At 46.3% G+C, this 25,470-nt stretch overlaps 1 protein-coding gene and 1 long non-coding RNA gene across 3 annotated transcripts; one reads left to right on the forward strand and one right to left on the reverse strand.

The window, feature by feature from the left end:
* Window positions 1-13,289: 13,289 nt before the first annotated feature.
* On the forward strand, window positions 13,290-16,424 carry LOC309517874. Its single transcript, XR_014213317.1, has 2 exons — window positions 13,290-14,328; window positions 14,363-16,424. It is a non-coding gene; the product is annotated as an uncharacterized lncRNA (long non-coding RNA).
* On the reverse strand, window positions 16,277-24,813 carry LOC309517773 (keratin, type I cytoskeletal 19-like). Of its 2 annotated transcripts, none has more exons than XM_082197279.1 (8): window positions 24,068-24,813; window positions 22,475-22,557; window positions 21,685-21,841; window positions 20,823-20,984; window positions 19,932-20,057; window positions 18,662-18,885; window positions 17,421-17,812; window positions 16,277-16,535 (listed from the first exon to the last, which is right to left on the reverse strand). In XM_082197279.1, the coding sequence occupies exons 1-8, from the start codon at window positions 24,731-24,733 to the stop codon at window positions 16,510-16,512; spliced, it is 1,836 nt and encodes a 611-aa protein (XP_082053405.1). In that variant the 5' UTR covers window positions 24,734-24,813; the 3' UTR covers window positions 16,277-16,509. The 2 variants fall into 2 exon arrangements, with proteins under 2 accessions (XP_082053405.1, XP_082053404.1); XM_082197278.1 differs by having other exon boundaries at window positions 17,421-17,815.
* Window positions 24,814-25,470: the final 657 nt, after the last annotated feature.

Genomic DNA, 25,470 nt, shown 5'->3' on the forward strand with positions numbered 1-25,470 from the left:
GTGCAAAAGTAAAACCCTGCCCACATTTACCTTTAACCCTGTCCATCACTGGCATGTGGTCCTGGGGAAGCTGCCCAGAAAGGAATGTGGACCTCGGGTTGTAACGGGTTCCCCACGCCTATTCTACGTCTTGCTCTTATGCCCCATGCTGCTTAGACAATAAATTTACTTCCATGTAGGGAGTTCCTGTGTAGCAGCAGAAGCAGAGACATGCTTCCAGCCTCAGTCCCGAAATTGCATCCTGTTCCCTAGGGGCTGCCACTCTTGCTAGCTGTGCTCACCAACCCTACCTCTCCCTTTGCCCTTCCCCCACATCTGACAAAAAAACCCCTTTACCATTTGTCCCAAGCCCCTCCCCTCTCATGTTAAGCCCCGCCTCCTTTTAAACTTCACCCCTGAACTGATGCGCACATCAGTTTGCTAAATTTAATTTTACCCTCCCAACAACCAGGTGACTGGTCCTAAGTCACCCAGCAAGCATAACCATGAAGCGTTTCTGGTGACACAGCACATAATTCGTTGACATGACATGCATCTTTGTTCCCAGGCATGCTTGCTTTCCTCTTCATCACCAGCTAAGCTGTGGCTGTAATATAGGATGGGTATGTTGGTATGTATCTGTGCACCACACAGGCCACACCCAGGTGTGTAGTCAATGCGGTATAAAACCACATAGTCTGCCCTTGCCCTCTGGGCAAAAGATATAGATGTAACCCAAGGAAGGGGGAGCACTTATGGAGGTATGGCAGCAACTGCAGAGCACAGTGGTCAATTGGGCATGGAGGGCATGAGGAGGTGATCTTGTAGGTATCCTGATCCCTAGCTGTATAGGGCTTTATACACCAATACTTTGTGCCTCCTGAACCTGGCTGTTACATGGGACACGGGTGGTGCTGTGGTCTAAACCACTGAGCCTCTTGGGCTTGCCAATCAGAAGGTCAGTGGTTTGAATCCCCACGGCGGGGTGAGCTCCTGTTGCTCTGTCCCAGCTCCTGCCAATCTAGAAGTTTGAAAGCACAACAGTGCAAGTAGATAAATAGGTACTGCTGCGACGGGAAGGTTAATGGCATTTCCATGCGCTCTGGTTTCCGTCATGGTGTCCCATTGCACCAGAAGTGGTTTAGTCATGCTGGTCACATGACCTGGAAAGTTGTCTGTGGACAAACACCAGCTCCCTTGGCCTGAAAGTAAGATGAGCGCCGCAACCCCATAGTCGCCTTTGACTGGACTTAACCATCCAGGGGTCCTTTACCTTTACCTTTATTACTTGACTAAAAACGGAAAATAGATTAAGCATGCAAAGTGTGGTGAGGCAGAAGGACAAAAGCGAGCATGCTTTGAAACCCAGATGGATGGATGGGGTATAAATAATAAACTTACTATTCTGATTATTAGAGCTGGTGGGGGACAGGAGGACAGCCTGATCCCTGCAGCACCTGCATAGCTCCAGATCAGATATGTGCCCTGTAAATTCCCAAAAGGGATATGTTCAGACTAGCGATCATAATTAGGTGCCAAATTTTGAAAACAAGGGAACTATTCTGTCCCACACAGTCATGTTTGAACAAGTTCCTTGCAGAGGGGCACCGGTTGCCAAAGAAGTTTTTTCCCGCCTGTCTCACGCTACAGGGAATTCAGTAACACCTTTGCATATTGCTGGGGACAGATATAGATCAGCTCTGAATCAATTAGCAGCCAAAGCTAGAAGTCAGGGAACTTGGGAAACAGCCTGTGGGGCATTTTTCTCTCTGGCTCTCTGTTATCAGCCCAAGGAGGCACCATGATAATTGCATCCTTGCAACATTTGTCTTTTTGTAACCACAGCTACACTGAGTCTGCATCTGTAGGGTTCAAGCCCTCAAGGCCCCAAGAACCTATGGCCTAACTCAGGAAGCAGTTGAGCCCATCTGCCACCGCCAACTACTGGCAAAAGGAAGGAACTGCACCCACCAGAACATGCTCAGCCACAGTTCAAAGCAGGCAGAGGCTGGTGCAAAACTCTACAAAACTTCTGCCGAAGTTTGGCACCGGTTTGGAGTGAATCGGACAAGGTTGGTTACCCTCTGACCTCCTGGTTTGAGTGGCTATTGCTCCATTTGTGGGGTGCTGCAAAATGCAGTGTTTTTGCTGCAAAACACTGCAAAACCATTGCCAAAAATATTGCATTTGGGGCCATTAACTACGAACCCGGGTTTACTTTATCAATTACTCCATTTGTGGAGTGCTGCAAAACGACTGCAAAGCTTTGGCACCAGTTTTGAGGGGATCCCAAATTTGGGGGTTCGTAGTTAATGTAGCCCATCTTTTGCACACATTCCTTGGTTGGAGAACTGCATTGCAAAATTCAAAGAAGTGCAAATTTTGAAGGATGGCTGTGTTTTGGACTGGGCATTGTTTCTGGAAGTGCAAATCAGGTCTGCCTTGAACAGTGAATGGAACTGAATTTCTCCCACATCCCATGTCTCACACTCTTGCAAAGTGAACAATTCGTAGAATGCAATCCCACAATACTGTCAGTATCACCTATACAAAGTCAAGGATGGGGGGGAGGTCCAAGGAGTGAGAAACAGGGAACCCGAGGCCTTAACCCCATGTACCTGGGAGGAAGCCAGTAGCAGTTAGAGGGAAGTGAAACACACAACAGTTGTTTCAAAAAACCACGCTCAGAAACCCCCAAACTATTTTAAAAAATGTAAAACATTAGACTTTAAAAATTTCCAGATACAGGGTTGCCTTCAGACATTTTCTGAAAGTCAGGTAGTTATTTATTTCCTTGACATCTGATGGAAGGGCGTTCCATAGGGCAGGTGCCACGACTGAGAAGGCCCTCTGCCTGGTTCCCTGTAACCTCACTTCTCTCGGTGAGGGAACCGCCACAAGCCCTCGGAGCTGGACCTCAGTGTCCGGGCTGAAGGATGCTTGTGCACCTTCCAAATGAATAAAAATAGCCAGAATCCATTCCAGATATTTCACAAAAGTCAGGGGTTTTTTAATTTTTTGTTTTTAGCAGAAGAAAAAGCTGGGCTTTTATGGTACATTATTCCTTAATGCTAGCCAAATAACAAAGGCATGCGAAGAATTCCACGGAGAACCCCAGGAACTATGCCACGATAAACAGTGCCATAAATAGCCACTTGTGTATCTTCTTAACATGGCAATATTATTCTTGTTTAACTGTTTCACAGCTCACTTGAGTGCATCTTTCCTTGGAACTAAGCCCCAGTGTCCCTGGGGCTTGCAACCCGAATTGATCATTGTTCTTCTCCTTAAAGCCTTTTCGAGGAAAGACAGGATAGCATTTAAAATAAATAAACAGGACTTCTGTCTTGGAAGCTTGCTCTCAAACTTGCTCTCTTTCCAGTGGTATTTATGGCTTCATTTTGGCAAAACCTCTCTCCCCCCGCCCCTCCCCCAGCCTCCTCCTGTGCCACTGGAATAGAATCATAGAGTTGGAAGCGACCACAAGGGCCATCGAGTCCAACCCCCTGCCAAGCAGGAATAAAAGGAGGTTTCGATGGGAATCTTTTGAGCGTGCAGATTGATGCGACTTGAGGAGGCTTGGAAAGCACTGCTTTCTGACGACAGCTGGTGCTATGCTTCACACCACTTGCAGTACATTCCAGACAAAAGGTGTTCCCCGCAGCCAGCCAGCCTTACGTGCCCCTGAGCACCGGTTCCTGAATTATGAGCTTTTAGAAATAATTGCAGAGCAGTCAACACCTTAGCAGCGTCAGGCCAGAATAATTAAACACAGAGACATCCCTGCAGTTTATAGCCCAGGGGGTTAGGAAACTGAGGCCTGGGAGATGAATGTGGCCCTCCATCCTTTTCTATCTGACCCTCAGAACTCTCCCCGGGACACCCCCTCAATGGTCCTGCTTTGCACCTCAAGTGGTGGGGGTTTTTTTTGCCAGGCTGGTATGTGTTCTTGAACTCAGAGAATGCCTCCAGTTTGTCATGAAGGAGGGCAGAGAGGAGCATGTAAGTGTGGGGAGAAACTAGCCTACTGCACAAAGGGGGAAATGTACATATGTCGTCCCATCCACTTTTGGCTCTGTCCCCTTGCACCACTGACACATCGACTTCAGAAGGTTATCAAGAAGGAAATGTGCCCCAGGGACACGGGTGGCACTGTGGGTTAAACCACAGAGTCTAGGGCTTGCCGATCAGAAGGTTGGTGGTTCGAATCCCCACGACGGGGTGAGCTCCCGTTGAGCGGTCCCTGCTCCTGCCAACCTAGCAGTTCAAAAACATGCCAAAGTGCAAGTAGATAAATAGGTACCGCTCTGGCAGAAGGTAAATGGCATTTCCGTGTGCTGCTCTGGTTCGCCAGAAGCGGCTTAGTCATGCTGGCCACATGACCCGGAAGCTGTACACCGGCTCCCTCGGCCAGTAAAGCGAGATGAGTGCCGCAACCCGAGAGTCGGTCATGACTGGACCTAATAGTCAGGGGTCCCTTTACCCTCGCAGTACCCCGATATCTGTCCTGTTCACTTCTTACCATTCAAGGAAAGTGTGACACAGCCTATCTACTGTAGTATGAAGAAATTCAGCCTAACTTCGTTTCTTGCCAAAGACTATTTTTCATATTGTTATTTTCAGAAATAATCTGAAAGAAGATGGAAAGAAGACAAAGCAAAGCCAAAGTTGCCTTGGACTCTTGTCTTAGACATGTCTTCTCTTCCAGGGTTCTTGGGTTGCATTTTTCTACCTTGTCACGCACCTGGTCATACATTTTAACCCTTGAAAGCGTTTGTACGGCACTCTTGTTCAAATGTTGCCGTGTGGCACAGCTTTGAGGAAACCATCGTAGAGTGACTCTTACTTTGGTATTCCTTTTTAAAGAAAACTATGTGAGAAGCAGCCTCTAGAAGTGAACTTTAGTTGTCAGCATAGCATGGTGTTTAATTCCAGCAGAATAGTAAAACAACTGGAAAGGGGAATCCTTAGTCTATTTGGGGAACATTTATTACAAGGGAATTCGTACCAACCTCCAAAGCTGCGCCCAATGAGGAGTCATTTGTCTCCCAAAGCTTATGTGTTAACTACAAATTTCCTTGCACTGACTCGCCAAAGGGCCGCCTGCAGCTGGAAGTTCTGGGCTTCTCTGCCTTGCCTTTCTGATAAAATGTTGCATCGATGTCTGTGCCAAACCACCCCATTGCTAAATTTACCCAATTTCCCTCCTTCTGGCACCACCATCTGCAAAACTATTTCACTAATCCTAGAAGTCTCTGGAACCAACTACACTGCACACATATTAACAATCTTGGTCTACTGCCTAGATAGATTTCAAACAACATTATATTTGCCATTTGTTTTGTTTAATCCTCCAGTCTTTTAAATATCTATTGAGCTGGGTGGGGAAGGGGTTTTTATCGGACAAAAGAGCAGGTGTTACAAGCAGGAGATGCAACAAAATGTTGCAGTGTCAGGTGCTCCTAGTGTTCCATTCAGTTAGACTAGCCCTCCTTCATGACACTCCATTCAGTTTCCCTTCACACGCACTTTCCTTCCTGCCCTCCATTCCATGGCCACGAAACACACTTAGGCAACATCCACCCCATACATTTAAAGCAGTACCATATGACTTCAGGCAGTTATGGCTTCCCCCCAAAGAATTCTGAGAGCTGTAGTTCACTAAGTGTGCTGAGAGCTGTTAGGAGACCTCTGTTCCCCTCACAGAGTAACAATTCCCAGAGTTCCCTGGGAAGAGGGATTGAGTGTTAAAACACTCAGGGAATTGTAGCTCAGGGAGAGGAATAAAGGACCTCCTAACAACAACCACCCTGTGAAATTCACAGGTCTCTAAATCTTGCAGTGCAGTTCTCCAGCCAAGGAACATGTGCAAAATTGCAGATACTAGGGCAAAGTGTGCATAAAATGGCGTATAAAAATAGCATACCCAACAAATGTGTATTAAAACTGCTCTGCAATATGTGTGTATTGGAGAAAACAGCAAACAAGCATGGGTATCTTAGAAGAATTTTGCACTCAGATGCTGGTGAATTTTCTTGAGGACATTTTTAAATATCGCAAACTGATGTGGAAATGTGGAGGTCGGAAAAATAAGACACTGAGTGAAACCAAAAAATCTACAGGTTCACCCACTCCCCCCGTAAACCACCTAAGGTACAATCAGACAAATGCAAAGTGGTCTTTCCATCCATCCCCCCAACCCACTAGTCCAGTGGTTCTCAACCTGTGGGTCCCCAGATGTTGTTGGACTACAACTCCCATCATCCCTTGCTAGCAAGGCCAGAGCTCAAGGATGATGGGAGTTGTAGTCCAGCAACATCTGGAGACCCAGGATGAGAACTGCTGTGCTAGTCGCTCTTGATGGGTGGATGGTCTAACCATCTCTAATTGGGTCAGCAGGAGGCTGGCAATCACATGCTCTAGCCCAGGGTTTCCTTCGGTTATGGTATTGTACTTCCACTGGCCATGCCATGGGACCCAACCATTGGAAGCTACCCATTGGCCCATCTAGACTGCACTGACCAGAAGTGCCTGTCCAGGCAGGGAACACTCCCAGCCCTAACTGGGAGATGCCGGGGATTGAACCTGGGACCTTTCGTCTGGAAGGCGGAAGCTCTACAACTGAGCCACCACCCCTCCTTGTAACAGTACTGCTCTTATTAGTGGGAGTGGCTTCAACCCTGCAGAACAGGTTAGCAGAACTCTTTCCCCTATTTTCTCCTGCCCATTCCCCATCTTTGACCTTTACATCTCTAAGAGAAATAAAAAATCAGCTTCTATTTTACTATTAGGGACCAAACAGTCATATTAATTATACTCTATCTTCTTCCTGCTTCTCAATGACCAATGGCACCCCCACACCTCTCCAATGTATTAAGAAAATACTTATTCAAACATCTGAATAAGTCTTGAATTCACCTGTCAGAGGGACAGGGAAATCAGAGGTGTGGAGGGAGAGAGAAAGGGTGGTGGGTGCAAGGGAGAGCAAAGAAACTTTGGGAAATGTAAATGTCAGGGAACTCAATGCCCAGAAGAATGGGGACTTCTTTAAACTTCTAATGTTTGATCTTGGGTGTTTGATTGCATTGTAGCATTGGGTGTGATTTATGATATTCAGAGTACAAAAGAGGATCTAACAAAATTCTGCAGCTTGCTTTTTTTAATTTTAGGAAAGCAATAATTTGTGACTGCCGGACGCAGGTGGCGCTGTGGGTTAAACCACAGAGCCTAGGACTTGCCGATCAGAAGGTCGGCGGTTCGAATCCCCACAACGGGGTGAGTTCCCGTTGCTCGGTCCCTGCTCCTGCCAACCTAGCAGTTCGAAACCACGTCAAAGTGCAAGTAGATAAATAGGTACTGCTCTGGCAGGAAGGTAAACGGTGTTTCCGTGCGCTGCTCTGGTTCACCAGAAGTGGCTTAGTCATGCTGGCCACATGACCCAGAAGCTGTACGCCGGCTCCCTTGGCCAATAAAGCGAGATGAGTGCCACAACCCCAGAGTCGGTCACAACTGGACCTAATGGTCAGGGGTCCCTTTACCTTTACCTAATTTGTGACTGCATAATGCTCTGTATGAGATGCTGAGATGGTTCTTTGCCTAAACAGCAGGGGAAAACGTGATGATGAGTTTTCTAGTAGACTGCTAGGTGGAGATTTCTCCAGATCAGACATTTGTGGGTTGAATTCACGGCCCTTACAGCCAGGGATGGGAGAAAAAACAGATTAGGCAACCTCAGCTAATTCACCCTTTGTGAAAGAATGCATGAACCAAACCTCAGCCATTCTTTGAAATTTGCACTTTTCCAAATTTTGCAACGCAGTTCTCCAGCCCTGGGATGTGAGCAAACAGAGGCATATACTAGGTAAATTGTGTGTAACGATGTACAGCATTACCTCGGGTTACATACGCTTCAGGTTACACACTCCGCTAACCCAGAAATACTGCTTCAGGTTGTACAGCATTACCTCGGGTTACATACGCTTCAGGTTACACACTCCGCTAACCCAGAAATACTGCTTCAGGTTAAGAACTTTGCTTCAGGATGAGAACAGAAATCGTGCTCCGGCGGTGCGGCGGCAGTGGGAGGCCCCATTAGCTAAAGTGGTGCTTCAGGTTAAGAACAGTTTCAGGTTAAGAACAGACCTCCAGAACGAATTAAGTACTTAACCTGAAGTACCACTGTATACATTAATGCAAATAACAGGGAAAAAAATGCATTCTATCAAGGAAAATTGCTTTGCAAAAAAAAATGTGTAAATTGGGGGCAGGGATTGAGCCAAAATGCAAACAAAGTTTCATGAGCGCTTTTAAACTTGCAAACTGATGTGGAAATGTGGAGAAATGAAGTTAAGGGTTTAGAAAGAGAGAGAGAGAGATAAATGGAGGGAGGTGGGGGCTGACAGATCTGCCCATCCCTGCTGGAAACAGATTCCTGGGTTAAGTTCTCTCATTCCTGAAACTATTTCCTCCGATAGCAGTTTGCCAGCAGAACTTCATTAAATTCCGTGCTGTGGAGGAGGAGGAGCCCAGCCTTGGACTGAACTCTGTTTGAACCTCAGGATGGGCTCTTTGCTAGAGCTCATTGTGTTCCCAGCCTGCCCAGTACGCACCAGTAGGTGATGGTTGATCGCATTCCACATGAGTGGCTTCATCAACTTCTCTGCATACCTCCCTGGCACAAGCTTAAGTTGTTAATTCCCTGATTTAAGAGAAAACAAACATGCCTATGGACTTAAGCTGCAGGCTGTTGCTCTTAGAGATGGAATCAATCACACGACGGCAGAGCAAAAGTTTCTCCCTCCCCACCCGGAGAAGAATCACAACCCCATCTATGCACAGCCCTTATGACTCACACTCCTTTAGGTCAGTGCCAACCCAAGTCATTTTGCAACTTGAGGAGAAGGGCAAGGTGGCCGCTAAAGCTGCTCTGTATATTTAAAGTAGTACCACTTTAAACATTCATGGCCTCCCCTGAAGAATCTTGGGAACTGTAGTTTTAAAAGTGTACTGGGAGTTGTAAGGAGACCTCTATCCTCCTTACAGAGCTACAGTTCCCAGAGTTCCCCATGAAGAGGGATTGAATATTAAACCATTCTGTGAAAGGAATGTTGTTGTTGTTTAGTCGTTTAGTCGTGCCCAACTCTTCGTGACCCCATGGACCAGAGCACACCAGGCACTCCTGTCTTCCACTGCCTCCCGCAGTTTGGTCAAACTCATGCTGGTAGCTTCGAGAACACTATCCAAACATCTTGTCCTCTGTCGTCCCCTTGTCCTTGTGCCCTCCATCTTTCCCAACATCAGGGTCTTTTCCAGGAAGTCGTCTCTTCTAATGAGGTGGCCAAAGTATTGGAGCCTCAGCTTCAGGATCTGTCCTTCCAGTGAGCACACAGGGCTGATTTCCTTCAGAATGGCTAGGTTTGATCTTCTTGCAGTCCATGGGACTCTCAAGAGTGAAAGGAATAGGGTTCTCCTAACAACTCTCAGCATCCATAGCAAACTACAGCTCCCAGAACCCTTTTTCTAAAAGTTTTTATTTATACTTTTCAAGTTTATACATCTCATTAGTATTACAATCAATTTAACATTTCAAAGTCTGACTTCCTTCTCCCTCTTTCCTTAAATTATTTTTTAATATCTTCTGTATATCCAGATTCATTTAATTTGCTCATTTCATTATCTACTTTCAATATATACTCTTATGAAACTGCAGGTTATTTCAATAATTTGCTAATGTTTTCATCTGTTTGCAGTTTATCTGTAAATATTCAGTAAACCATTTCCATTCTTTTGTTAAAAAGTTTGTTATCTTGATTTCTTATTCTTCCGGTAAGTTTCGCCATTTCTGCCTATTCCATAAGTTTTTGTATCCGTTCCACTTTGCTGCTGTAGTAGCATACATAAATAAAATTCTATACAGTTTAGGTAGTTCTGTCCCTTTAATTCCTCCCAGAATTCTTTGGGGGAAAGCCATGACTATTTAAAATGGCATCATAGTGCTTTTAAATGTAAGGTGTGGATGTGGCCCTGGACGAAAACCATTCTCCCAAACAATGAGCCATAAGAGGCCAAACCCTTTTGAGGCTAGGACTTAAACTCCCTCTCATCTCACTCCACGCTGCAGATGCTAAGCCTAGGGGGTTTGAGGGGAGCACTACTGGTTTGGCCATGCTGGGCACCACACTGCAGCGGTCGCCGAAATAATGCTGCAAAATGAACTGTGAGAGGCAGGGGACATCCAATGTTAGCGTTGCACAGAGCAGCGCTGAAATTTGATAGCCCGAAGTCTGCCACTGCCAGGTCTTACTCTTCTTCCCAGAAGGCCCCTCATTCTTTTGCCACCACTTGCCTAACTTGGAGACAACAGAGAGGTGAAATGTCATCATCATGGTGCTCATCTTTGGAAGCAGAGGAGGAGAGAATAAGAATAATAATTAATAATAATTTATTATTTCTACCCCACCCATCTGGCTGGGTTTCCCCAGCCACTCTGGGCGGCTTTCAAAAGAACATTAAAAACAGAATAAAGCTTCAGACATTAAAAACTTCCCTAAACAGGGCTGCCTTCAGATGTCTTCTAAAAGTCAGATAGTTATTTATTTCCTTGACATCTGATGGGAGGGTGTTTCACAGGGCGGGCGCCACTACCGAGAAAGCCCTCTGCCTGGCTCCCTGTAACCTCACTTCTCGCAGTGAGGGAACCACCAGAAGGCCCTCGGAGGAGGACCTCAGTGTCTGGGCTGAACGATGGGAGTGGAGACGCTCCTTCAGGTATACTGGGCTAAGGCTGTTTAGGGCTTTAAAGGTCAGCACCAACACTTTGAATTGTGCTCAGAAATGTATTGGGAGCCAATGTAGGTCTTTCAAGACCGGTGATATATGGTCTCAGCGGCCACTCTGTCACCAGTCTAGCTGCCGCATTCTGGATTAGTTGCTGTTACCGGGTCACCTTCAAAGGTAGCCCCATGTAGAGCACGTTGCAATAGTCCAAACAGGAGATAACTAGAGCATGTCTGCAGGTAGGTAGGGTCTCAGCCTGCATACCAGATGGAGCTGGTAGCCAGCTGCCCTGGATACAGAACTGACCTGTGCCTTCATAGACAGCTGTGTGTCCAAAATGACTCCTAGGCTGCACACCTGCTCCTTCCGGGGCACAGTTGAGTTGCCCCATTCAGGACCAGGGAGTCCCCCACACCTGCCTGCCCCCTGTCCCCCAAAAACAGTACTTCTGTCTTGTTAGGATTCAACCTCAATCCATTAGCCACCATCCATCCTCCAGCCGCCTCCAGGCACTCACACAGGACTTTCACAGCATAGCTGTCAACCTTCCCTTTCTTTGCAGGAAATTCCTTTATTTCAGCGCTGTTTCCCGCTGCTTCCCGCTGCTATCCCAGATTGTTAGATATCCCGTAGACTGTTTCTGGGACAGGTGAGGCTGCTGATCCCTTATTTTCAAATCCGAAAGTTGACAGCTATGTTTCACCGCCTTCACTGGTTCTGACTGAAAAGAGAGTTAGAGCTGGGTATCATATGCATACTGATGAACAACCAGCCCAAACCTCCTGATGATCTCTCCCAGGAGCTTCATATAGATATTAAAAAGCATGGGGGAGAGGACGGAACCCTGAGGCACCCCACAAGTGAGAGCCCAGGGGTCTGAACACTCATCCTACACCACCACTTTCTGGACAGAGAAGAGGAAGTTGGAGAGATGGTCCTGGATCCAGAGTCAGATTACACACCGGTGTTGGCTCCAGGTTTTGGGGCAGTGGGCCCCCTTTCTTCCAACTCCTTTCTTCCTCTCCAATGCATTGCTGCCCTAGTCTTCCCCCTCTGTGCTCAGTCTGCCCAGGTGTTGCCAGGTCTCTTCACTCTTGCCACTCCATACAGGAGAAGAAGCAAGACTGGGCTGCTGTGAGTAAAGGGATGGGGGGCCTCAAATGTTGGCCAGTGTGGTCCTCCAAGCATCTCTGTACAACCCTCAAAACCCTCCCAGTGGCTGCACTCTGTCATTATTCTAGCTCCACACATCCATTAAGGGCTTTTGCCTGACTGAGAAGTATTCTTGAACTGTGATAATTTGAATTTTGCTCACATAGATGGAGGGATATGCGTACATGGTGTGTACATATGCATAAGAAAAAACCCTCTGCCTTTTGCATGGCTGGAATGTTCCCTCCTAACTGTTGCATACGTTGCCCCACCCACTATTTGCCTCTGAACCCGCCCACCCGAGTTGCATACAGCCCTTGGGAAGGTAGCCCATGAGATAATGCAGCCCTCAGAATTAAAACGGTTCCACACCTCTTCTCCAAAGGGCAAGTGGTCCCTCTGTAGGTGTATGGATCTTGGTAGAAACCCAGCAATGGCTGCACTTGCACAATGGTTTGTTCCATGTTCATGCTGTTTCCCTGACTGTTAACTCCCACATTTGAACCTTCACAAAATGTAAATGCCGCTTCCAGAAATATAGCAGAATGCAGTGCATGTTTTGCACTTATTTCCATATTATTTGCAAACGGGCTTTGTCTGGAAGCAAACAACACAGATATGAGTGCTAAAACTGCACCGTATTCCCCCTATATTTCTGAAAGCGGCTTTCACGTCGTGTGAAAGCTCGAATATAATGCAGGAATTAACAGTTAGAGAAACGTTGGGGAAACAGAATAAACTGCCTCGTGAATGTAGTAAATTGAGTGCCTTTCTTTGTGGGCGCCCTTTGCGGGACTGCGCTCAGCACCTAGGCCCACTTGGGACCCACCAGCTGGTTGGGCTGGCCCGCCTCCTTGTGCTAGTCATTGGAGGTTCCTGCCAAACCTCAGTTGCCAATCAGCCCTGCAGGGAGGCGGGGCCAGACTGCTTAAATAGGAGGCGGAGCCGGTAGCAACATTGCAGTCGGCTCCAGAGCTTCCCCCGCCCAACCCTCCCTTTGTCTAATGCTTGTTTGCAGGTTAACCATATTCCTTCCTGTTCAGCAGGCGCTGCTACAGTCTTTTGATGGTCACTGTTGAAGAGCCAGGAAGGAATTTCCCTGCATTGGCGGGTTTTGCCTTCCCCGTAGCAATTTGTCACAACTTTGGCGGTTTTAAGCCTTGGGCGGAATCCTTTAATCTATCTTCCCTAAATGGGGGCGTGGGGCGGGAAGTGGTGACTTGCCCCCCCCCCACCGCGGCGGCGATTCCAGGGTCCCCTCTTAAAGGGGTTTGTATATGGGAGTCACTGGCTATACATTGAAAGTGAACTCCCCTGCGTTGCGGGGATATGGGGTGGGCTGCCAGTGTACCCAAGCGTCTTGCTGTGCACCCTCCTATCCTATTCATCTTGAGGAGCCCCAGTTCCCCCCGGCTGGGGGGCTGGGAGGGATACACACACCCAATGCCTAAGCCAAGGTCTTCCTACATCTGAAAGGTTTAATAAAGGTGTGGCCAATTTTAAATTCCATAACATGTAGGCACGAGTCATTATTCTTTCTGGTGGGTCTCTCGGGGCTGGGGGGGGGGTCTCCGTCTGGGCACGCAATGCTTATCCCCCCGTGCCAATCCTGTAACATGCGGATGATGTTTTGAACTCGTTGACAAGCCGCCGCCACTTTGTTTCCAAAGTGTTGAGAGATTATTGCTGCTCATGGTATTATCGCACAGTTTTGTTTTTTATCCTTTTTCTTACATTCCACTATAATGTTTACTTCAGTTACACATTGTTCGCAAGTATCATTCCAATTCTGCTAAGATGGTATCATTTTTGCAATATAGTCTTATATATTCCTTAAATATTTTCCATTCTCCATATGTTTTCTGATTTAAAACTCCCCTGACTTTTCCCATGACAACAGAAAAAGTATAACGTGAAAGATTGGAAGTTTTCTGCAAAAAAAATTATTTGATAGACATAATGTTATATAAATCTTTGGTCTTTTTCTTTTCTTTTTTAGCTTTTTCTTGTCTCTGTTTCAAATTTTTCTTTCTTTCTTTTTGCATTTTTCTTTCCCCCCTTCTTTTTTCTTTTTGTATTTAACTTGGTAATACATACCTTTGTTGTTTGTATGTTTGTATTTTAAACCAATAAAGATTTATTTAAAAAGAGAGAGAGAGATTATTGCTGCTTTCATTAGTATATAAAGTGATAAACTTGGGGTTGTAGCCAGCTTAATCATACTCAGAGGAGACACGCTGAAATTCATGGACTCAAGTTAGGCATAGCTAACTGAAGTCCACTGACTTCCATGGGTCTGCTGTAAAGATGACTTAGTAGGGATGAGACCCACAGTGTACATGTTTATGTGAAACCAACCAACCAGAAGTAGCGTGTTTGAATGCAGATGGGAATAAACAGAACATTCAAGCGAGATCAGCAGTGACAAAATGTTGCACTCTGTTCTGGATTTTAGCCACTCCCATTGACCCGCCCCTCCTGTTTTCCATCGTGTCCAGGAACCAATCATCATTCTGTAGCCACTCTGTGTGTGTGTGTGTGTGTGTGTGTGTGTGTGTGTGTGTGTGTGTACACAAATGGCATGATGCGAGAATGCATGCCATGCCACCTGGTGGAGAACTGCTTCATGTGCAGCTCTAAATCATCACTGGGCACTCGTACATATGGAAGAGAAGTTTCGTGCCCGCCTTGTCCGCCTGACATCCAGCAGAAAGAAGCTTCCTTTGCTACATGCCACGGGGTTTATGAAAGAGGCTTTACCTGCTATGTCCTGAAGGTGTCACTCTTTATGTGTTTTTTGTATTATCTACCATAGGCTGCAGCTCCAGCTGAGCTGGATGAACTGTCCAACTATTATTTCTTTACTTACAGTATTTATATCCCACCTCAAGTACAGGGTTCGCATGCTCCCCATTTAATCCCCACAACAACCCTATTAAGTAGGTCAAGTTGAGGGGCAGTGACTGGCCCAGGGTCACTCAATGAGCTTTATGGCCTATCTGTTTGTGGTTATATTTTTGGTCATTTGTTTTATGCCTTTTTTCTTTTTCTTTTCTTTTCTATTTTTGTTTTATTGGTTTTCAGTATGTCTTGTATTTGTTGGAAACTTAATAAATATTATTGGGGGGGGAGAGAGAGCTTTATAGCGAGTGGGGATTTGAACCCTGGTCTCCCAAGCCCTGGTCCAACACTCTTGCCTACCCTTCCTTTACATATCAGGTAAGCACCATCTTTGTTGTCTTTTTGGTACTTGTTGACAACCAACCTCTCCCAGCAAGCCTTCCGAGCAGAGATTTTTATCCCACCCTTTATCTGTACAGTGGTACCTCTGGTTACGAACTTAATTCGTTCTGGAGGTCCGTTCTTAACCTGAAGCCATTCTTAACCTGAGGTACCACTTTAGCTAATGGGGCCTCCCGCTGCCGCTGCGCCGCCACTGCGTGATTTCTGTTCTTATCCTGAGGTAAAGTTCTTAACCCGAGGTACTACTTCCGGGTTAGCGGAGTCTGTAACCTGAAGTGTTTGTAACCTGAGGTGTTTATAACCCGAGGTACCACTGTATTGGCTTAGAAATTGCATTTCTATATGTTTTTGTTGTTGATGGCTTTTTGTTGTTGTTGTTAAATTGCTTCCGGGTGTTTTGTAGAAAGTGATTCATACATGAAATGGATAAATAGCCCCCTCCTGCTTTGTGTGTTTGTGTGTGTTCTAAAACAAAGTACTTGGGGGTGCATCCCAAAATATATTCCTAAGGTCTTTGGTGGGGGGAGCAAGAAAACAACGCCACATATTGGATCTGGTAAGTTCTTGCAATCAGGTTTCCAGAAAGTCTGGTCATAAAGAAACATTTTTGCAGCTACCCCCAAAATAAGAACTTGTTGGGTGCAATGTGTATATCTGTGGGAAAGCAGGAAATTGCTGTGGCCCCACAATTCAGTGCATACTGGATGTGGCCCACCTAATTCTCTCCTCCTCCTCCTTCTTTATCCAGTACAGTGGTACCTCGGGTTAAGTATTTAATTTGTTCTGGAGGTCTGTACTTAACCTGAAACTGTTCTTAACCTGAAGCACCACTTTAGCTAATGGGGCCTCCCGCTGCCACCGCACCGTCAGAGCACGATTTCTGTTCTCATCCTGAAGCAAAGTTCTTAACCCGAGGTACTATTTCTGGGTTAGCAGAGTCTGTAACCTGAAGCGTATGTAACCTGAAGCGTATGTAACCCGAGGTACCACTGTATAAGAAATGGACTATTTCAAATGTCACCATGTAAGCCTGGTATAATCAACCATTAGCTAAGATTGTGAGGTGTATTTGGAGGCACACATCACATGCTTGCTTGGCGAAATTAACAAGGAAACACAAAGTTGCTGTTGTTTTTCTGATTGCATCAAGCAGCAATGGAGCTTTATTAGACAACCCTCATCAATGACAGAAGTCACGTATTGGCCTCTAACAAGCTAAAGCAAGACACATCCTGCAAGGAAGAACTCTGAAGAACGGAACAAGCAAGCAGAAAGGGGCACAGGGGCAGGTGTGCGCTTCCTAGATCAGCGGAACCAGTTGGTGGGTTTGAAGTTGGAGCGACGACAAGGGACAAATGGTTAGTCATAGGATTTCCTGCCGTGTACTGTTGAGAGAGAAAAGGGAAAAGGTGAGTCTTTAGGGGCACAGGAATGCATAAATGACAAAGACTGAGGCATGTGAAACTTGCTTTCTTACTTCCTAAATGCAGCACAGTCTGCACAGATTTGCTGACCAAAGTGGCCTTTTCTAATAGAATGAAAATGCCTGCAGTCACATCCACACCATCCATTTAAAGCACTCTTATGCCAAGCTTAACAGCCATGGCTTCCCCCAAAGAATCATGGGAACTGTAGTTTTTTAAGGGTGTCCTAACAACTTATAATAGATCAAAGTTCCTGGGATTGTTTGGGAGAAGCCTTGATCATTAAAAAGTGGTATAATCATGCTTCAGATGGATGATGTGAAAGTGACCTGTGAGACGAATATAGAGAATTATTTTGCCACCCCCTCCCCCAATGTCTTCTGGACAAGATTATTCCCTCTTCTAATCCAGTTTAGAGCATACTGAGAAATGGAGCATGCAAGGTCTAATTGTAGGGTCATTGAAGGTTTTCTCATGTAACTGGCTACACAGCTCTAGATTAAATCCCAGTGTGGTTTCCATCATCTCTCACAGCCTACCCTAACACAAGGATAAGGCACATTGTCTAGAAAGATAGCGGGCAAACTGCCCACAGATTCTGATGCGTGATTATTGCCTCTGCCTCTCATTTGCTAAATGTCCAGTGGGCAAAGTGCTGCTTTGTGACCACTTAATGCTTGCATGTGCAACACTCCCCAAGGTTGGCACATTTTTTTCTTATAAAGCTAAATGGACCTTATGGCATTTGGAGCAGCCCTTACTGGTTAAATATTCCAACTGCCTGATGCAACGAGGAAGGAAAGGGAAGGCACAGAGAATTGAAATCCCCCTTGTGAAGGTTTTTACCTGGTTTGCAGGGCTGTACAGGCATGGGGTAGCTCTGACCACCTCCTCCCATTTGTCCACCGCCACCGCCGCTTCCTCCGCCGATACAGGAACCGCCGCCACCACCGATACTTCCGCCGCCAATACTTCCGCCGCCAATACTTCCTCCACCGATACAGGTACCACCGCTGCTACCTCCGCCCATGCCGCCTCCGCCCATGCCTCCTCCACCGATGCTTCCTCCTCCAATACCGGAACCACCACCGCCGCCGCCAATGCTTCCGCCGCCAATGCCTCCACCGCCAATGCTGCCGCCGCCAATGCCTCCGCCGCCAATTCTGCCGATGCTTCCCCTTCTACCACCTCCATAGCCACCTCCGTATCCTCCTCCTCCTCCTCCTCCTCCTGATGAGCTACTGGGAAACAGAAACATAACCATGAAGAACACTGCAAGCCACTTCACAAAGAAAATATATATATGACGTGGACTATGTCTTGTAGATGGAACGTCCATGCTCATGCCAAATACCCTCATTCAGTCTGGGAGAAGCCTCTGCCTTGGAGGCTATCCAGTCGGGATAGAAAGGATTGGGCTTGATAAGGGATGGGCCCTCCTCCAAATTTTCTTTGGCTCCCATTACATCCAACCCACATGGCCAATGGTCATAGATGGATGGGAGCAGGCAGTCCAACGACACCTGCAGAGCCACAGATGGGATAGTGGTCCAATTTGCCATAAAGCAGTTTTATACTTTTAACTTGCCACACCTATCCATCCCTGATTTCCCGCCTTGGTACAGAATGTTCTAGGATATCCTAAGAAGTCAGTGGCCCCTGGATGCTCCAGAACAGAGTTTCCCAAACTTGGGTGTCCAGCTCTTTTTGGACTACAACTCCCACCATCCCTAGCTAGCAGGGCCAGTGGTCAGGGATGATGGGAATCGTAGTCCCAAAACAGGTGGGGACCCAAGTTTGGGGAACACTGTTCTAGAAGGCCTCCGTGTCCCTTCTTGGGAATATTTTGTTGCAAGTGGGTTCACAGAGACACTCGGTTCTTTTATTTACAGTACTGGAATGCTTGCAATGCAGAAGTGATTCTGGACTGCTCTAGAGCCCAGAAGCATCCTTTGTAGATGGTCCCTCCATCCCTCCCTGGCATGTTCCTGGCATGTAGGGCCTTCCCTCTTTGGCTCTCTATTGTTTGTGGGTGAGTTTTCGCAGCAGTGGACTAATACCCCCAATATGGCCTATAGTCAACATACATTTCTTGCTGTCCTTCCTCAAGTAGCCGGCGGTACTGGCAGATCTCCTGTTCCAGGCGAGTCTTGATACCAAGGAGCAGCTGGTACTCTTGGCTCTGGCTCTCGATCTCGCATCGGATGCTGCCGAGCTCTGATTCGATTGGTTCAATCATGACCTGAATCTGTTGCAGCTGCATGTTGTACCGACGCTCTGTGTCAGCCAAGTTGCTTTGCAGAGATTGGATCTGATAAGAGGGAAGGAAAACAGTGAGATGACCTTCAGGAATGGTGCTCCCTCCTACCCATTTTTCAGGTTCTGGCAATTCCCACCCTTGCCCCACTTTCGCACTCATGGAGAACAAGTGATGGTTCAAATAGAGATGGAAGAGAAATTCAATGCAGGTCTCATTTAAAAGCAAATCTATCAAATTTGCACCTTCTGAAACAAGAAGTATCCTTCAAAATTCACACTTTTCCACATACTGCAATGCAGTACTCAATTAGTGGGGTTGTTTTTTTTTTAAAAAATGCATGTATTAGGGGCAAGTGTGCATAAAAATGAAGATATTCATCAAAATAACATACAAAAAAGCATTATATACAGGTAAATGCAAAAATGTGTACATACAAAAATGTGCTCATGGGGGGGATTGCAATTGAAATGCTGGTGAATTTTCATGAGGATTTTTTTTTTTAAGCATAGAATGCTGTAGAAATTACTGAAAAGCAGAGAAATAGGGAGAACCAACGCTGACAGGTCCTTCCACCCCTAGGTGCAAACCAATAAATTGTCTGACCAAGCCATCCCAGCTCATTGGCAAGGAGAGCTCTCCTTGGAGTTGGGCACCCTTATCTTAACTTGGGGGTATCTAGCCATGGTAGCATGGGGCAGCCAGGTGTCTTCTCAGGGCACCCTGTGGATGAACAGGCAAGGGCAAGCACAGATCAGCCAGCTGATTCACCTGTAGCTTGGAGCCAGGGTGGAATTGCCTGATTTGGCTATGCCAGGTCGACTGTGGGAGAATTATTTCCCTAGTTTGCAGGGAACCACACGGCTGTTAACTTATATAGCTAATATGTTTGCTCTTTTTGCATATCTCATTATGTTAATAAAGCTGCCGTCCATTCGTCCTGTTTATACCTTGCATTTTCATTCCTCTGCTGGGGCGGGGTGTGGGGAGGGTAAGGGTAAGGGTAAGAAACAACTATACCTTGATGCAATACCGTGTTTTTAGCGGATGTAATAAAGAAAACACCCAGACGTATCACATTTGCACATGTTACCACATACCATGCTGAGTTGGGATTGGAGCTCGATCTCCAGGGTCTGATATTCTCGTCTCAATTCTGAGACTTGCTGGTTGCCGGTATTTATCTCCTGCCCACTTGAATTCACCTGCTGGCGAACCTCCTCCATCTAGTAGACAAAAAGGAAGATATTCTGACTGGCTGGACCATTTGCTTCTTACTGGGAGGCACACAACAAACTTGGGAATGTCAATAAGATGAGAGGACAAGCCAAGGATTGTATTACACAGGTCTACACATAATACTGGGCAATGTTGTCAACTATACTTTCCACCCCTGTGTCTAGAAGATGGCTGATTCTCATGCCTCTGTGTCCTATCAACACCAAAGCGCACTATCACCAGTAGGAATTGTGTGTCCGGCTTTTTCCATCACCCCTCTTGAGTAATTTATCTTCCTTCTCTTTTGGGTCATCTCTACCCTACCTCTTAGAAAACACCAAGCCCTGGGCATCCTTCATGACAGCTATATGGGGCAGTGTGCCATGGAAAGCCAGTTTCTGGTAGCAACAAACTTTCCCGTTGGCCTTCGTCTCTTTCTTATAGGCTTCCCAGAAGTTGCTTGCTGTGGGAAATGGGATGTGAGGAACATCTAAACCTGCAGGACTCTCATTACCTTTTAAACCTGCTCCCCTTATTTCAGCTCACATTTTTCATACACTCTTCAGATCGTTTCCCTTGGCCCCTAGAGTGGTCTTCTTAACTATGACAAGAGCTGTGGGCAATTGGGGAGCAATCTACTAAACGCACCCCGGCTGCTAGCATCAACCCCCTTTCCCCCCTTAAGATTAAGCCTGTCACCCAGGTTCCTCTCAGTATGGTGGATATAGCCATCTGCTGTCATAGATCTTCTAATCACTGGAGAGACCACTTGCCTTGGATTCGTACCACTGTTCCACCTCTCTGCGGTTGTCTGCGATGATTCTTTCATATTCAGCCCTGAGCTGATCAAGACGTTGTTTCAGGTCCGCACCAGGGGCAGAGTCCACCTCAACGTTCACATCACCACCACGCTGGTTTCTCAGGCCTCTCAGGGTCTGCAAGGGGAGGGGGAAGGAAAACACATCATGAAATGAAATCTGCCTCTCCCCCCAAAAAAAAATTCCCACAATTCTTTTTTAAAATAATAAAAATAATCATGAAATTCTGCTAATGTGTCTTGAGAATGGCTCTATGAAACATCAGATAGAGGAGGGGTGGGGAAAGAATTGGGCCACCTTCAGCCAAGGCATCAGCAGGTCCCTGAAGCTAGGACTTGAGGGGTGTCAGTAAGGGATTCAACCCAGTTACTATTATTGTTTATTAAATCTGTATCCCTTCATCCCTAGACCTCAGGACAGTTCACAACATTCAGTTGCTAACACTCAGCACTGGCCAACGAAAGGAACTGCAGGGAACCTTCCTGCATGGGGATCCTTAAATCAAGCTAAGCCAGGGTTGGTCAGTTGAATCTCCCTCAGAGCTGAAAAGTGGGAGTGGGGGACCACTGGCCTTCCAGAAATATTTCTGGACTACCATTCTCATCATTTCTGAGCATTGGCTGTGGTGGGTGGGGCTGACGAGAGTTGGAGTCCAACAATATCTGTAGGGACGCAGATATCAAGCATGTCTGGTACCCTACAATGCATCCATCGCATTTTGCACCCCAGACTAAATTGTTGGTTGCTACCTTTTACCCCCCGGAAAACCCTCACAGGACGCTCCTTTTGTTCGTTGTTTGTTTGATCTCTGTATTACCTCCTCATGGTTCTTCTTGAGGCAGATCAGCTCCTCTCTCAGAGACTCGAACTGCATCTCCAGGTCAGACTTGGCAAGAGTCAGCTGATCCAAGAGGGGGCGCAGCCCATTGATATCAGCCTCCACGTTCTGATGGAGACCCAATTCAGTCTGGTACCTAATGCACAGGAAAGGAGGTAGGGTGGAGAACAGTGACTGGCAGGCTTCACAAACGTTACTTTTCTTATCACATGTCTCATAATTACATGCCTGGGTTAATTGCATGTCTGTGGATTAGCCATGATTTTTTATTCCCATGCAGAAGAAGATCTCAAGTCCAATGCCTGAAATGCTGGACAGCTGCTGCCAATTGAAACAGGTTGCATTGTAAAAGATGGCCAAAGGTAAACAGCAGCTTCCGGTGTTGCTACCTGGGTCTGAACTCCACCTGTTTGGTTAGATTTATGTTTTGGTGATTTTGTAGGGTGGATTGAAATCTGCTCTGGGCACATGGAAATCCAGGTTAATACATCCACTGAGGTACTGTCAAGCTTTTTTCAAAGAGAAAGCCCTCTGGGGTGGGACAGAGAATGCTCATTGGCCATGGGATGCTGTTCAAATATTGGAGAAGGGAATGGAAAACCTGGGGTCTTGGAATAGAAGAAAAGGTGTTCTGTGACCTGTAATCATTTTGTCACAGGTTCCATTTCCCATTTGCACTATCATTAGCCACTTTAAGTTTCTTTGAAGAAAAAAGGGATATAGATTTCAGCTACGTCTGAGGAAAGTAGGTGAGAAGAGTTATACTCACTTCATTTTAAAATCTTCAGCAGTCATCCTGGTGTTATCAATATTCAGAAGGATTTTGTTGTAATCATCTGTTTCACCAATAAGCTGGAAAAAGAGGGGAATGTACATGTTTATGCTTAATTCCTTCAGTCTGTCGGAGATGACAATGTAATAAAACACCATGCTGATTGTGTTGTGTTTTGTTGTGTTGTGTTGTATCATTAGCATACTGCTCTTCATAAGAAAGCACAGACTGGTTTGCAAGTCAAGTCACAACATTCACAACAGCAATAATTAATAAAAGTGATATTAATTATAATCTCAAAGCCCATTTTATAAACTCCATGCAACAGCGAGACACCACAACTAAGCAACATGTTCTATAGATCAGAGGTCTCAAAGGTCTCTAGAAGGCAATATCTCAAGGCCCAGCGTCTCATCTACCTAGAAATGACTTAGATTGGCTTGTCTACTAGAACTGGGCCCAGTCTGCACTCTGCATTCAAAGCAATATTCTACCTCTTCAAACTGTAGTACATAAAGGGATTTGGAAATTGTTAGGAGACTCTTATTCCCCTCACAAGGCTCAATTTCCCAGAGTTCCTTGGGATGAAATATTGGCTGTTAAACCACTCTAGGAACTGTAGTTCTGTGAGGAGAATGGGGGGCCCCTTAACAACCCTCAACCCCCTTGCAAACTTTGGTTCTTCGTGGGGAGCCATGGCTGTTGAAGTGGTATGATACTGCTTTGAAGGACTAGTGCAGATGAGGACGTAGTTTCTGGGCAGATCTTGATAAGTTTGCTGTTCATTCATTTGTAATGATGAGAGGGGCAGTGGGTATAGACTAGGTATGCATTGTTGCTGAGAGTAATCAGTGAATACTCAAGCTTGCTTGAATTAGCAAAGGTTATAGTATGGGGTGGCCAGCATGGTGACTTCCAGGTATGGTAGAACTCCAACTCCCATCATCCCCAGACACCATGGCCAATGGTCAGGGATGATGGATGCATATTGAGAACGCCATGTTGGCTGCCCATGATGCACATGGCTTTTTAGAACAGCAGGTGCCCCATCCCAGGCAGTGAGCATGACCATGTCATTTACAAGGTGATTAAGTTATACCTAGTCAGTAACTCTCATTTTGATGACAGGATGAAGCATTTTTTTTAAAAAAGAAATCCAAGAAATCCTTGTAGGTAAAAAGGTAAAAGACCCCTAGACAGTTACATCAAGTCAAAGGTGACTATAAGGTTGTGACGCTCATCTTGCTTTCAGGCCGAGGGAGCCGGCGTTTGTCCACAGACAGATTTCTGGTTCATGTCGCCAGCATGACTAAACCGCTTCTGGTGCAACGGAACACCGTGATGGAAACCAGTGCGCATGGAAATGACATATACCTTCCCACCACAGAGGTACCTATTTATCTACTTGCACTGGTGTGCTTTCGAACCGCTAGGTTGGCAAGAGTTTGGACAAAGCAATAGGAGCTCACTCCATCTCGGGGATTCGAGCCACCAACCTTCCGGGAAGCCCAAGAGGCTCAGTGGTTTAGACCACAGCGCCACACACATTCCTAAGGCCTTGTAATACTTGTTCAAAACAAAATAGCATACCTCATTGTAGAGCTGGTCAATTTGCTGGTAATATTGGCTGTAGTCCCTTGGTCCAGCTACGGTTCCATGCTTCTGGTACCACTCTCTGATCAAGACCTCGAGCTGATCATTTTCATCTTCCAGGCGTTTCACCTGATCTATGTAATTAGCCAGGCGGTCATTAAGGTGTTGCATGGTGGACTTTTCGTTGGTGTTGAAGAGGCCTCCCTCACCACCGCCAATACCGAAGCTGCCACTGCTGAATGGGTAGCTGCCTCCGCCATAGCCTCCACCGCCATAGCCCATGCCGCCATAGCTTCCACCACCATAGCTTCCACCACCATAACTTCCACCACCATAACTTCCGCCACCATAGCTTCCACCGCCATAACCACCACCATAGCCACCACCATAGCCACCGCCGTAGCTGCTGCCAGCATAGCTTATTCTCCCTCTGCTTATCCTTCCACAGCTACCACTGCTGAAACCTCCTCCTCCATAGCCACTTCTGGATCCTCCTCCGCCATAACTACCACCAGAAAACCCTCTGGAAGACCTGGAGGATGAGCCTGTGATTTTGATACTTCTACCGCCACCACTGCTGCCGCCACTACCTCCACCACCGATGATTTTGCAGCTTCCACCACCGCTGCCTCCACCGCCACCACCCTTCACACCGCAACTCATAGTGAAAGATATAGAGAATCTAAGCCCTACAAAAGCCCCAGTTCAGCTGCACAGCCTGTTTTGAGATTGAGACTGCAAATGATTCTTCCCAGCAGATCCCTACTTATACTTCCCATTTGGGTGTTGCCACAATGGGTGTTCCTTGCCCCTCCCAGGGCATTTGCCAATCTCATTGTTTATGCCAAAAAAATTATCTGCCAAAGGGAGGGGTTTTTGAAGGCTATCTATGGCAATCAAGTGCATGCCTGGGGTTTTGTCACTCTCTGGCGATGTGTTGCTAGGATGGAGATGGAGATGCATCATCATCAAATTTTCCTTTCATCCTGCACCTTGAAGCTGTAGTCTGCTCTGTTTCCAACCCATCAACCATCATGAACACATCAACTGTGAAGAACATGCGGCCACAAAGTTTCTGTGTTGATCTGAAAAGAAAAAAAGTCTTGTTCTTCCTTAGCATTCAGAAGTAGGGATGCTCAAAGATTTCAGCCAGTCCATTTTTGTTTGTTTTTTTTTTTTTTGGGTGTGTGTGTGTGTGTATTTAGCAAACTGAATTCAATCTGCACTTCCTGGATCAATCCATGTATCAGAACACACTTATCCTTTGGTTTGCTCACTTCTCCAGATTTTGCATTCAGGTTCTCAGCTCCAAAGTGATGCAGGTTGTAAGTCAAAATACATTCCACAAAATTCAGATTTTTAGAAAAAATGCAAACAAAAAAATGTGCATTGCGGGGGAG

The sequence above is a fragment of the Podarcis vaucheri genome (genome assembly GCF_965113315.1).
Source record: "Podarcis vaucheri genome assembly, chromosome: 13".
Classification (NCBI taxonomy): domain Eukaryota; kingdom Metazoa; phylum Chordata; class Lepidosauria; order Squamata; family Lacertidae; genus Podarcis; species Podarcis vaucheri.